The sequence below is a fragment of the Scaptodrosophila lebanonensis genome, unplaced genomic scaffold (genome assembly GCF_003285725.1).
Source record: "Scaptodrosophila lebanonensis strain 11010-0011.00,11010-0021.00 unplaced genomic scaffold, SlebRS2 tig00000072-arrow-pilon, whole genome shotgun sequence".
NCBI classification, from domain to species: Eukaryota; Metazoa; Arthropoda; class Insecta; order Diptera; family Drosophilidae; genus Scaptodrosophila; species Scaptodrosophila lebanonensis.
The window spans coordinates 2,049,308-2,064,049 of record NW_022060558.1 but is presented as its reverse complement, the minus strand read 5'-3'; the positions used below and the strand labels follow the sequence as shown (position 1 = coordinate 2,064,049).

General features: G+C 37.6%; 1 protein-coding gene across 1 annotated transcript in view; it reads right to left on the bottom strand.

The window, feature by feature from the left end:
• LOC115625086 (acetylcholine receptor subunit alpha-like 1) overlaps positions 1-14,742 on the bottom strand; it is a 56,846-nt gene that overhangs the window by 24,171 nt on the left and 17,933 nt on the right. The window contains exons 2-3 of the mRNA XM_030519982.1: positions 11,204-11,248; positions 8,790-8,899 (exon numbers count right to left, since the gene is read on the bottom strand). Of these exons, the coding sequence (XP_030375842.1) occupies positions 8,790-8,899; positions 11,204-11,248 (155 nt within the window). The remainder of the gene's footprint in view (positions 1-8,789; positions 8,900-11,203; positions 11,249-14,742) is intronic.

Genomic DNA, 14,742 nt, shown 5'->3' with positions numbered 1-14,742 from the left:
ATCAACGGCACCTCCTAATGCATCGCCTCGTTCGATCAATTCTAGCTTGTTGAGTAGACCCGATAAAGTTGGCCAAATCATTACTAGCTGGAAACTTAGATTTTCTGGTGAACGCAGTAGTTTGTCTATTGATAATTTCTTATACCGGGTTGAGGCTTTGACTCATCAAACTTTGGAAGGAAATTTCGATTTATTATGCGGAAATGCTAGTACGCTGTTTGAGGGAAAAGCTAGCGATTTCTTCTGGCGTTTTCACAAGTCCAGTGGACATATACGTTGGCCAGAGTTATGCGCGGCCTTACGCAAACAATTTAGGGACACTCGCACCGACGTGGATATCCGCGAATTAATACGCGATAGGAAGCAGCGCGAGAAAGAAAGCTTTGATGCATTTTATGATGCGATTGTGCTGCTGACTGACCGTTTGCAAACTCCACTGTCGGAGCAAACGTTAGTTGAGGTTTTGAGGCGCAACTTGAAACCAGAAATTCAGCATGAAATTTTGAATCTGCAGATCAACTCTGTTGAGCAGTTGCGGGAAATTTGTCGCAGGCGCGAATGCTTTTTGGAAAGCATTAATCGCACGCAGACTTATCGTAAAGCACTTCCGTTCAGAACTAACGTAGCTGAAGTAGTCAATGGAGGTAATTGGGAAGAGGCTTCTGAGTTTGGGGAAGACGAAGTTCCTTTAGATATAGAAGCGTTAGCATTAGTCTGTTGGAACTGTAGGAAGGAGGGTCACCGCTATCAGGACTGTATTGCCAAAAGAAAAGTGTTTTGTTATGGTTGTGGAGTGGCAAATACCTACAAGCCATCATGTCAGCGATGCTCAAAAAACGCGAAAGCGAGCACCCAAGGCAGTCGACCGCCTCAGATCGCTCACCATTCTCGGTCGACAAACACGGAGTTGTAGACCAGTATCATAATAAAATAAACTCAACTATTGTTGAAAATATACCGGACGTACCACATTTTGAGACTATGCCTGACATTACGTCATGCTGGCCTCACCGAATTCAGATTTTAAAAGAATCCGCCAACTTTCCAACGTATCTTCATCCTGGTAAACGTTCGCGCAACACAGCTAGACTTAAATCTTTTTGGCATGCAGCGAAAGTTATCTCGGCTATTGGCAAAAATGCTAAGGACCAACGTCCGTATGCAGATATTAAAATATTAGGTCGAGTTGTTTCAGGCTTATTAGATACAGGAGCATCAATGAGCTGTATTAGTGGACAATTGGCCCAGGAAGTTATACGTAGCAAGATAGGACTCAAAAAGATTCTTGGCAACGCTTGCACTGCGGACGGCAGTAGTCAAACAATTTTGGGACGAGTGACATTACCAATTGAATACAATGATAAGAAAAAGAACATTGTATTCCATATAATACCTTCTCTTAGTCAAGACTTATACTTGGGCATAGACTTTTGGAACAGTTTTGGGTTACTTCCATCTAATTTGCAATTGGCAGAAGTAGATAGGGGTACACACAATTTGACTTTGGCTCAGCAATCGGAATTGCAGAATGTTATAGCGCAGTTTCCATCGTTTGCCGTAGCTGGTTTAGGTAAAACACATTTAGTATCTCACTCTATAGATGTGGGCAACGCCAAGGCAATAAAGCAAAGACATTTTCCAGTATCGCCAGCGGTTGAAAAACTTTTATATGCTGAGGTCGATCGATTGTTGAAGCTAAATGTCATTGAGGAGTCAGACAGTGCCTGGTCCTCGCCTGTGGTGTTGGTCCAAAAGCCTGGCAAAGTGCGGCTCTGCTTAGACAGTAGAAAGGTGAATGCAGTTACGCAAAAGGATGCATATCCTTTACCACAAATTGATGGCATACTAAGCAGGCTACCAAAGGCAATGTTCATAACGAGTTTGGATTTAAAAGATGCTTTTTGGCAAATCCCACTCGATACCGCATCTCGCGACAAAACCGCTTTTACCATACCAGGTAGACCTTTATATCATTTTAAGGTCATGCCATTCGGGCTCTGCAATGCTCCTCAAACCATGTCCCGCTTGATGGACAAGGTAATACCAGCGGCTCTGAGGAATGAGGTGTTTATATATCTGGATGATTTATTAGTGGTTTCAGATAGTTTTCAGGCGCATATGCATGTTTTGCGCAAAGTAGCTTCTTGCATACAGGCAGCCGGCTTGACAATAAATTGCGAAAAAAGCAATTTCTGTATGCGTAGCGTAAAATACTTAGGCCACATAATCGGAGAGGGAGTAATACGCACAGACCCTAGCAAAGTGTCAGCGATTGTAGATTTTCCTTTACCTCAGAATTTAAGGGCGTTAAGGCGTTTCCTTGGTATGGCCGGATGGTATAGAAAGTTTATAAACAACTTTGCTGGAGTCACTGCTCCACTAACAGATTTGCTGAAGCAAAAGCGTAAATTTACTATGTCTGTCGAAGGAGAAAAAGCGTTTGAAACTTTAAAATCAATGCTTAGTTCTGCTCCACTTTTGATCAGTCCCGATTTTTCCAAACCTTTTTACTTACATTGCGATGCAAGCAAGACAGGAGTAGGTGGGGTTCTTGTACAAAAGTCAGAAGCAGGAGACGAAATGCCGATTGCATTCGTATCTAAGAAATTAAACAAGGCCCAAAGAAATTATTCTGTCACCGAGCAGGAATGTTTGGCAGCCATCGTATGTATCAAACGATTTCGTCCGTATGTTGAAGGGCATGAATTTACAGTCATTACCGATCATGCCTCTTTAAAATGGCTTATGTCGCAAACCGATTTACATTCCCGTTTAGCGCGTTGGTCGTTAAAACTGCAGGGTTTTCGATTTAATATTGAGCATCGAAAAGGCAAATTAAATATTGTGCCAGATGCGCTGTCACGCGTAAACGAGGACGAATTAGCAGCAATTGACTATAATAAGGGCCTAATTGTAAATTTGGACTCAGAACATTTTAAGTCAGCTGATTATCTGGATATGGTCGAGTCAGTTAAAGCCAACAATGACCAGTTTCCGGACTTGAAGGTGGTTGACAATATGCTGTATAGGCGCACCGTGCATACAACGGGTGATCAGCTACACGACAATTATGCTTGGAAATTGTGGATACCTAAGAACTTGGTCGAGGAAGTACTCCGCAATGCCCATGACAATCCGTTAGCATCACATGGCGGGATCCATAAAACGTTGGAACGAGTCCGGCGTTACTATTTTTGGCCTGGTCTTGTTGATGATGTCAAGACGTACGTAAATGCTTGCGAAACTTGCAAGATGACAAAAGCACCGAATTTTCCGATGCGACCACCTTTGGGCAAACCTGCGGAGTCTGAGAGATTTTTCCAACGTTTATACGTTGACTTTTTAGGTCCATATCCTCGGTCACGCAGCGGAAATATTGCCATCTTCATTGTTTTAGATCATTACTCTAAATTTGTTTTTCTGAAGGCAGTAAGGAAATTGAATGCAGAAACGGTTGTTAAGTACATGCAGCAAGAATTGTTTCATACATTTGGGGTGCCCGAAACTATAGTATCGGATAATGGTTCCCAGTTTAAATCTGAAGCATTTCAAAAATTCTTGCGGGAAAACAAAATTTTCCATTCACTTACAGCGGTGCATTCGCCTCAGGCAAATGCTTCTGAGCGCGTGAATCGCTCAGTTATAGCAGCCATCCGTTCGTATATTCGTCCAGATCAAAAAGACTGGGATGAAAGTTTGAGCAGTATCTGCTGCGCTTTACGGTCTGCTGTCCACTCTGGCCTCGGCACAACACCTTATTACATGGTCTTTGGTCAGCATATGATTACTTCAGGTTCAACGTACAAGTTGCTTAAAACGTTGCGCCTTATTGAGGATAGAGCGGTTGTTTTCTCAAGAGAGGATTCGCTCGATATTGTGCGCAGTAAGGCGCTTGAGACAATGAAGAAACAGCAGCAGAAGAACGAAAAAATCTATAATTTGCGGTCGCGTGAGGTTTCTTATTCAGTTGGACAAGAAATCTTCCTTAGAAATTTTAAACAGAGTAATTTTCCAGCCGGATACAATGCAAAGTTAGGACCAGCTTTTGTGAAAGCGAGAGTTCGACGTAAACTTGGAAATTCTTATTACGAGGTCGAAAATTTGCAAGGGAAAATACTGGGTCGTTATCATGCGAAAGACTTGCGTCAGTAAGAATTTGTTTTCTTGCAGCGTCTGGTGTTTTCAATCTTGCGTTTGCTTTGAAACCCAAGATTGAATTTAGCAGGGGGGAATTTGTAACGACGCTGGCGGCGAATATCGTAAATTAAATTGCATTCCCTTAGTCAAGCAGTTCATTGGCTATTTATGTTTACGCACTGCTTGTTTAGTTACGGTTTGAATTGGCGATTCGTCTTAGCGCCAACTGCCTATGATCGCATTTTTTATTATTCTTGCCTTAGCAGACGAAACAAACAAATTTTCCATAATTGTTTTTATATATGTACAAAAAAAAATTATTTTCTGCAGCCGCACGGCTATCGGCCACCTATGGGTTATTTTCAGTATTGCTCAGTGGCAATATTTGCTAGTTGTCAGTGGCCCTTTCTTCAACCTTGACCTGTCAAAGGGAGATTGTCAGAAGAGGGGGTGAAGCAATTTCCGCAAAGAAAAGTTTTCTTGCGTAGCCTCGGCATCCGGATACTTTCTTTTCGCTTGAAGATCGCATGGGAGCAGGTTGTGCCCAATATACTCTGGCTGGCAAATATATGGTCATACATATAGTATAACCTATAGTCCGTTTCAAATTCGGCTGGGCCAAAGCGTTAAGCCTGCTGCAACAAATTTGGAGAATTTGCAGTAATCTTTCACTTCAATTGTGTTAGCAAAAGGAATTCTGCCTGGTGCCACTTCCGGATATCGGGTAAATTTTACTTTTTCCGTTTATTCGCATATAAAATGCAAAAGCTAATGCTATTTCTTCATTGTACATTGTTTTCGTGCAGAATTGGCACTTAATAAAAAGTCCAATCCCCATAAAGGGCATTAACCTTTGCTTATCGCTTTGATGGGCACTTGCTAGAGCGACGACTAGGAAAAGGGAAGTGCACGGGAGAAGGAGGCGTGCTAGAAACGAGATCGGCGCTTCGCTCAGGCCACTGGAACGGCGAAAAGAATCACCGCCTCAGTTGCGTGGATCATATCCGATATGACGGTCGTCGGCTTAAGCTAGGGCACCTGTTTTTTTTGTTGCGTTTCCGTGCACCGAAAAGGTGGCGAAGCCCCAGGTGGCTTTAGTGAAGAGGGCCTGCGTAAAAAAAAAAAAAAAAAAATTATAAAAACTATATATATGTAAAACTATACACAAATGTGGGCCCTGCAAAAACAACAAAAAAAGTGCAACCGAGAGAACTAGGCATTTATTTTTTTTCTATTCTTTCGTCTTATATTCTTTTTTTTTGGGTCGTATACGGCCTTATACTTAAATTGATCTATATCCGATGTGAGCAAAGCAGCACGGCCGGGTGTGTAGAGAGGGAAAAAAAAGAAATAAGTGAAAACCAAAGAGAAAAAAAAGAAAAGAGAAGGCAACAAAAAAAAAAGGCAAAACAACAAATAAAAACCCCTTTGACTATACGTTTCGAAATAAAATTTTATTAAGCATGGCGACAAGTGAAGGTATGAAAAGTGCATGTTTTTAAAACCAAAATTTCAACATAAAATTTTACAAACAAATTAAAAATCATAATTAATGTGCATGTAAGCAGCAACGAGCCTATGCAGAGCGCCTCAACGGAAAGATCTTTCGACGTTGGACGACAACTGTAAGTAGAACCGTTTGAATTTTATTTACTTTCATGCAGAAGAGCACGCGTACAAAAACAAAAAAAAAAAATAAATAAAACACCTGTTCATATGCGTCATATGTCTGCCTGCTGGCCATGTAAAGTCTAATTTCCGCATTATTATTATTTTTTTTTAAATCACCGTAATAACGTTATACTTGATTGCGGTCATTACTTACTTAAATTTATGGCCAATCTTTACAAAAAAAAAAAAAAGCGATGCAAGAATTTATAACACTTTAAATATCAACACTTTCTCTTACATCAAATTTTTTTCCTATTATATTACGATCCATTTCAATTATTAACCATCTCTTACAGCCAAGCCGTTGCTTTACTCACCTTGCTCAATTTATATTTACACTAGTATTTTAAGGCAGTCATATGTTTACCTATTCTGCTACTGGCTACGAATCCAGTGATAATTAGCTTTAGATTTCTATTATCGGTTAATGTACGGTCACTTTTTTTTGGAATTCCTTGAAAATTATGATTTTAGTTTTTAATAAAAAGTTTATAATGTTCGCTTAAATTCCGCCTAACATTGATTTCCGCTAGCCACAGCATGTAGAGGTTCAAAGGGGTCATTTGCATAATTGTTTTTGGATATAAATGACCAAGGATGGGTGGGCCAATACTTCCTCAACACCATCAGGGGAATACCAGAGGTGTGTTCACTTGTGTTACGTGGTCTGCCAACCCGCGATCCTTTTGTTAGTCATATTCATGTATATCTTTACCGGTTTTTTTTTGGCTTCCCCACAGCACGCTTTAACTTTAAATAATAAGCTTAATGAAAGGCCGTATGATTGGAGAGACCTCGAACACCACCCACTAGCCGACGAGCCCGAGCCGGAACATATAGCGTGCGCTCTCCAACATACACACACCATCTCGCCTACTCTACTGGGATATGTCCTATACCCGTTACAACTTCGAGCTTTATGCACTTACAATTTTTATTTACATTTGCATAAATTTCATTGGTGCTTCTCATATATTACATGTTTGTTTTATTGTTGTGCTTCTGCGTTCTTCTTTTTCCGGTACATGCTTCGCAAGTTAATGTTTTTTGAAATTAAGTTTTCTGCACATTTTCCATTTGTTATCAGAATTGAAAAGTAAACCTATCGTCAACTTTAAGGTGACCATTAAATGATAAGCAACAAACATGTAACTGCATAGCAGCTATTGGCTCTACTCAGCTTGCTTTTTGAACACCTTAGAGTTGTACCAGCCTCAAATTGCACTCTTGAATCGTTAATTTAGTTAAATTACTATCATGACGCTCACCATCTAAAACACTCATCAGGGATCGCTAAAGAGACTGGAATCAATGTCCTTATCGAAATACATTACCTACAGCTTCTACTTCAACTTTGTAATAATTGGGCTAAGCAGTGCTTAGTATCTGCACATACAAGTATAGCGCCCTATAGAAATGTTGCGTTACTCGTACTCTCATCTTGAGTATAACATGTATTTTAGATGCTTGACCAACAGGGTATTCACCTGGAGATCCTGTAGTGAGATTTAGTAATTAATTATGCACATACAGTTGGTAGTCAAATTTCAATAGGCAAGATTCAGATTGGAAAACTCGAAGCTTATGATATTCGGTAGATGTTTTTTAATCAGAGGGATACTTGTTTAACGGTGTGTACTAGTTTGTTCAAATTAATTAGAGCAGATTATTTGATATTGAAGAATTTAATACTAACTGTAATGCATACAACTAATGTGATATTTATCATTAAGCAAACGCGAAGTTTATATTGTAAATAAATATTATGGAGGAACTAGAGATTAGTATTTAGTTAAGACCATTTAAGTTTATTTCCCGATAGCCGTCTGGTTGGAAAATCAAACAAATTCCAAGAAGGAAAGATAGTGTTAAATTAGCTTAACTTACAAATATTTTTCAAAAAATTTCGCGGGCTTAAAAAAAGTCCCATTGAGGCTGCAGATATTCAAAAACGCTTTTCACTAGCACCACTTTGTACAAGACCTTTCATAACACTTTGTGTTAGCACCAAATCCAATTGAAATTGTCGAGTTAAGGCAATTAAGTGAAGCATGCACTTCAACTTAAAAATGACGCGTGCAAGGGCATGACTTCATTATAAGGCGCAGGAACTGTGAACGTATATATTTACAGTTGAAAGAAGTAGTTGCAGGCAACGGAGACGAGAATGTCGGTGCCCAAACGCCGTTTCCGATCCCATTCAGTATTGTCTTCTTTCTATGGCGTTGTTGTAGTTACAAGAGTCATGCTTTTGTCCTTATTGTTGGACTTGTTGTTGTTGGCGATGCCGTTGCCGTTCCCATTGCTGGCAAATGAAATTAAAGCTTTTCCAAGCAATAAATTACGAGTTTTTATGACGCTACAAAAGAACCCGCCAAAAAGTATGCTATACTCGTATATGTGTGTATGTATTGAGTGCCCGACTGAATCGTAAGAAAAAAGGGCAATATGGCAATATACAGAGCGTGTAAACTGAGACTGAGTCGCAAAACAAGTATGACAATGGCTGGGGAGTAAGCAGAGATTCGAGGCAGGCCATCGACAGCAGTAAAGTTAAGTGTTGGCCAAGCCAAGTCGCAATGGTCCTGCAAGAAAGCGCGTGTGTGTGTGAGTGTGCGTTTTACTGGCCACACTCCAACCGACTGGCTGCACACAAAGCAAATTATAATAATTACACCAAGCGTAGCCAAACAAAATGTTCAATTTGATACATGCAGACAAAGTTGGACGTCACGATGGCGTAGGCTGGCAGCCGAAGCGCCATTTTATGCTAAGCACCACCCCCCTCATGACCATACAGCCACTGCTCGGGCTTATGTTACATTGGCATAAAAATACGTTAATCACAAGCTGATAAATTGCCAGCATAACTGCGCTGGGCTTTGATTTATGCCCCGCTGCGGCTGCGCCCCGTTGGGCAATTATGCAAATGATGGTTTTGCTCCTCCCAAGCTCTCCAAGTGGCCATCTATTGTACTTACTTGTTATATAGCACAATATCCGGCAGCCATATATGCTCAGAGGGCACATGCAGCGTGTCCACGCCGCCATAATCATCGGGATTCCATTTCAATTTGTAGTCATTCCATTCCTGCAAAATACACAAATTTATGCAAATATTTTTAACCAAAATAGTTTAACAATTATGTATATTCTATTATGCAATAAGTTTAAAAATTATCAGGACAACTATAGAATATTATAATTGGCATAAGCAAAAACCATTTAGCTCTACTACATATTCTCGTGGAATTTGCATATGAATTTAATATTTGTGGTCGATAGTAATAACATTAACAATTACATTGCCCGAAGGTTCGTTTAATGTTGGTTTTGTTGTTGTTGATGCTGCTGTAGCTATTATAATTACGTTTATTTGCTTTTCATTTCATTAATTATTCATTAATTTATTGGCCGCTAAGCTGTTGGCATTCAATTAAATTTTCATAATCAAACGGGCGTGTGCAGTTAGTAATATTTTTATTTTTAATTCTCCATAAATGAATTTGCATTAAATGCCATACTCAACATTTATACTTGTAAGTATAGAATTTATGTAAGTAATTATGAACAACTATGTTACTGCAATTAGTTCAAGATATCCTTTTTGCCAAATAAAAATGGATTTCCTATTTTTATAAGTAACATAACATTTGCATTACATTTGCATGTGCATTTTTAAGTAATGTTTATTACTTTCCATCAATACGTGGAGCTGATTTTTTTTGGGTTTGTGCACTCTTTATCCTTTTTAATTTTTTATTAACTATACAACAAGTTCATTTATGGTGTTAAAAAAATATAATTAAAAAGTTGCCATCTTTGATTCGTCAGTCAATGCTTTTAAATCTTCACATAATTGTGGATATGGCCAATGAAATCGTAACTAAACAATATAAAAAAAATGAAGCGTGAAAACTATTAATTAAATTCCTTATTCTTCTTTACCTAGACACTACAGGAATAGTTAGCCTCAAGTAAATGAGCAGTGAAGAGGCAAATAAAGGTTTGAACAAACGAACAAAATTCGCCACACCGTACAAGATGCTCATGGGCCGCTCTTTGCAAAGTTTCCGCACTTTAATTTTTAATTTGTCTTTAATTTTCAAACATCATTTTTTATCATGTCAGCCATGGTTACAATTCGCGACGTACAAGTGATGCAACATTCTGCAGACATTCTAGAATCCGACGACTTTGACTCAATTAGCCATTTTTTTTATTTTACAATTATTCATTGTGTCTAATAGTTTAAATTCTCTTAAAGTGGTTTTAAATGTTATATTTGGCTTTAGATAATAGTTCTGCTTGATTATTCCTTTCTTTTTTATTAATTTGTTTGATTGAAATACTTTTGGAGTATTTTATTCATTTGTTAGCTGTGCTGTGTGTTGGCAGAGCATTTAAAATGTATTAAATTTTGTTAGCAATTAACCAGCCAACGTTTAATTATATAATTTTATATAAATTTGATGCTCATTTATTTAACATATTTCGTCGATATTCGCAATTTTTTTTGGCACGCGCTTTTATTTTTATTAAATATACATATTGGACATTTAATTACGGTTGACAGATGCAGGCACACGATGCAAACTGAGCTGAATGGCAATAAACACACACATGTACATATAATAATTTACGCACATATTTATGTGTTTGTATGTGTGCTTGTGATTTTGCGTGTGCACGCATTTGCCGTTTTATTGACACACTGTTGCATATTTATGGGCGTTCCACGAAACCAAACCAAACACAAACACAACTTGCAGCAACAACAATAGCAACATTAGCTTGGTATGCTTAATAGTGCAAAATACACATTAATTTTCTATATTCAATGGTAGCATATGAATAATTTACATTTAATTCCTAGTCAGGCTAAGACAATAGTCGACTGTTCACAGAACTTCAAAATGAAATTGCTAAGAATTTAGCATAAGCTGCAAATACTATATTGACTGCCAAAGTATTTGAAGAGTTTGAAAGCAGCTTTACAGAGTGAAAAAGTTTAGGGCTGGACCCTCGGGACACCAAAATGCAAATTGATATTTTTATCTTCTCTTCGTCTGAGCTTGCTGGAAAGTTTGTCGATTAGTGCAAATCCATTGCACATGCAACTGCAGCTGATGTTGACCATCATTCACTTATCCAAAGCCAAGAGCCATTGCATTAGTAACAGGAATTTGGAATCGGGAGGGCTCAAAATATTTGACATTTGCAGGCAGCCACGCGAGCGTAGCCTTTTAACGCCAAATGGCAAAATCATGTTCAGCGGAAGGCTGCGCGATTGAGGTCAACATCTTGCTGACAAATAATTCAATATACAAGTATAGTACATACTCGTACAAGTATTTGTGGATAGCAAATTACACTACAAATATGCTGCACTTACCTGCTCTACCCACACATTTGTTGTCATAATTTGATTTTTAAGATTCTGTAAAGAAGGAGAAAATAGATAAATGTTTTTAGAAATGCATTCTTTATTTAAACGGTGGATTATAATTTTTTTTAAATTGCAATAATTCTACAATAATTATTATTATATAACTCTTTTTGAGCAAATTGACTTATTGAGAACATTTTTGAAATAACTAATTGCAAAATTCTGTTCTTATATTCATTAGAATAATATACTACATGCAAAGAATGTGTGGGTGTAAGTGGTTTAGTGATTAAGTTGTTAACTCTTTGCTTTCTTTCGAAGATTGCTTCCCAAATCAATTGTGTTGGGATAAAACCTTTCTTAGCTACATCTTCAACTCCATGTACTCTTTACAAAATGTATGAAATGTTTATAATAAAAGCCAGAATAAATACGTTTTTGTATATTGCTAGAAATTTAAATAAATTAACACAAAATTAGCAAATATCGGGAAAATGTATTTTGTGCCATTGTATTTTGTGAATCCATTGAAAGTCCTGTTCCTCTCCTAGGTACTTTTACATTTGCGAAATAGGTTTTCGAATACTTCATTATTTCTTGAGTATACATATACTTTTTCTATTCAATACATAACTTTAGCACTATTTTATTCTACCATTTGAATTTGGCTCAATTCTTATCAGATTAACGTAAAGCTGAGTAATCCAGTTGGAGCCAACCACTTTATCTTATCAATATGAGTGCAGTGCAGTACGCTTTGGCAATTTAAAGTTGGAGCGTAATTCGATTTTCTGAGTAAATCAAACAAGAATTTGAGAACTAAGCACTGTAAGTTGATTGTAGGAAGGCTGAGGGGTTTGTGCACTTGCGACAAATTGAAAATCGAGTGCGTGCTGTCATATTGGCAATCGGGAATGGAGCTGGTTGCACCGACATTGCTTATTTTTAGCGACAAACACTTAACGAACTGATGCTGCAACTTCAGCTGCAAGTACTTTGGTAACTTTACTTCTATTAGTGATGTTCTTTGTGTCGACTTACGAGCCCGATTGGGTATGATTGAACAGATGGCAAGTTTTGAGTAAAAAGGAGCTGTTGCTTAAACTTGAAGTTAGCTCCTTCAACAAGTTGCAGTCGTACGAATTTGAAAACATCATCGATTCTTCAACTTACAGGGATGTATGTGCTCAGATGCAATTAAAACTTATAGCAGCTAACAAGCACAGAGTTTAGGGCTTGTGATTAGCAGAGAAATTGGTTAGAACTTCAACGAACTCTAACCAGCAGGCTGCGGGTTCGAGTTCATATTTTGGGAGCACTTGATAAGTGAACTGATCAATTTAACGAACACTACTTAGAAATGGGTTCGATGATTTTATATATACCGCCTATTGAAATAATTTGTAGAATATTCCAAGTCATATGGACACAGTACCAAAAGTCAAACCGGTATACTAAATACTTTTGTATAAGTATACCATTACCAATAATTGTCGAACAAATAATCAGCTTTAAAAGGCCTATACTTGGGAAATATTTGTTGAATAATATTGGCAACAGATTGTCTTTATATTGTTTTTAGATCGTCGAATTGAATAGCTTTCTTTTCTTAGCTTATAATTGAAGTTATTCAGATATTTTCTGTATTATAAGCCCTTTACGTTGATTCATCATAAGAAACTTGATGATTTAATTGTCAATACACAACCTCTATGTAATTGAAAGGAATTTGCATTTTCAATAGACTTTCAAGTATATCGCAGAAAGAGGGAATGGAGCAGAAAATATAAAATAAATATTCGTTTCTGTAAGCTCAATCAATAAGTAAAGTTCCAATACAAGTATGCCGCTCTACTTTATGCTGAAGAGGATACACACACATACAAATAAATATGCATACAAATGCTTTTACTCTCAAAAAAACCTTCATCCTTCTTGCTTTCCAATTTTATTTACCTCTCCTCTGGGTGCACGCACAACTTATTACAATACTTTTATTGCAGCTTCCTTTCATCTCACATATCCCTCTAATGCCGCATCCACAAGCAGAAGCAACTCATTAAGTATAAATGTGTATGTAGGTATGTTTGTGTGTGTTCGCGCTATTCTGTGTCGTGCGCGGCACGTAAACTCAATAGAAAAAAATTAGAAAACGATAAAATTGCGGAATAAATCACTTAAGCGTTGAAAAATGTAATTAACGACAAAATGATAATGATGCGAGTAATGCGTTTCGCTTCCACCGTTTCCACAGCAAGCAGCAGGCCAACAGACCAGCAGGCAGCTAAGCCAACCAGTGTAACGGGTATAGGACATATCCCAGTAGAGTAGGCGAGATGGTGTGTGTATGTTGGAGAGCGCACGCTATATGTTCCGGCTCGGGCTCGTCGGCTAGTGGGTGGTGTTCGATGTCTCTCCAATCATACGGCCTTTCATTAAGCTTATTATTTAAAGTTAAAGCGTGCTGTGGGGAAGCCAAAAAAAAAAAACCGGTAAAGATATACATGAATATGACTAACAAAAGGATCGCTGGTTGGCAGACCACGTAACACAAGTGAACACACATCTGGTATTCCTCTGCTGGTGTTGAGGAAGTATTGGCCCACCCATCCTTGGTCATTTATATCCAAAAACAATTATGCAAATGACCCCTTTGAACCTCTACATGCTGTGGCTAGCGGAAATCAATGTTAGGCGGAATTTAAGCGAACATTATAAACTTTTTATTAAAAACTAAAATCATAATTTTCAAGGAATTCCAAAAAAAAAAGTGACCGTACATTAACCGATAATAGAAATCTAAAGCTAATTATCACTGGATTCGTAGCCAGTAGCAGAATAGGTAAACATATGACTGCCTTAAAATACTAGTGTAAATATAAATTGAGCAAGGTGAGTAAAGCAACGGCTTGGCTGTAAGAGATGGTTAATAATTGAAATGGATCGTAATATAATAAAAAAAAATATGATGTAAGAGAAAGTGTTGATATTTAAAGTGTTATAAATTCTTGCATCGCTTTTTTTTTTTTTATTTGTAAAGATTGGCCATAAATTTAAGTAAGTAATGACCGCAAACGAGTATAACGTTATTACGGTGATTTAAAAAAATAATAATAATGCGGAAATTAGACTTTACATGGCCAGCAGGCAGACATATGACGCATATGAACAGGTGTTTTATTTATTTTTTTTGTTTTTGTACGCGTGCTCTTCTGCATGAAAGTAAATAAAATTCAAACGGTTCTACTTACAGTTGTCGTCCAACGTCGAAAGATCTTTCCGTTGAGGCGCTCTGCATAGGCTCGTTGCTGCTTACATGCACATTAATTATGATTTTTAATTTGTTTGTAAAATTTTATGTTGAAATTTTGGTTTTAAAAACATGCACTTTTCATACCTTCACTTGTCGCCATGCTTATTAAAATTTTATTTCGAAACGTATAGTCAAAGGGGTTTTTATTTGTTGTTTTGCCTTTTTTTTTGTTGCCTTCTCTTTTCTTTTTTTTCTCTTTGGTTTTCACTTATTTCTTTTTTTTCCCTCTCTA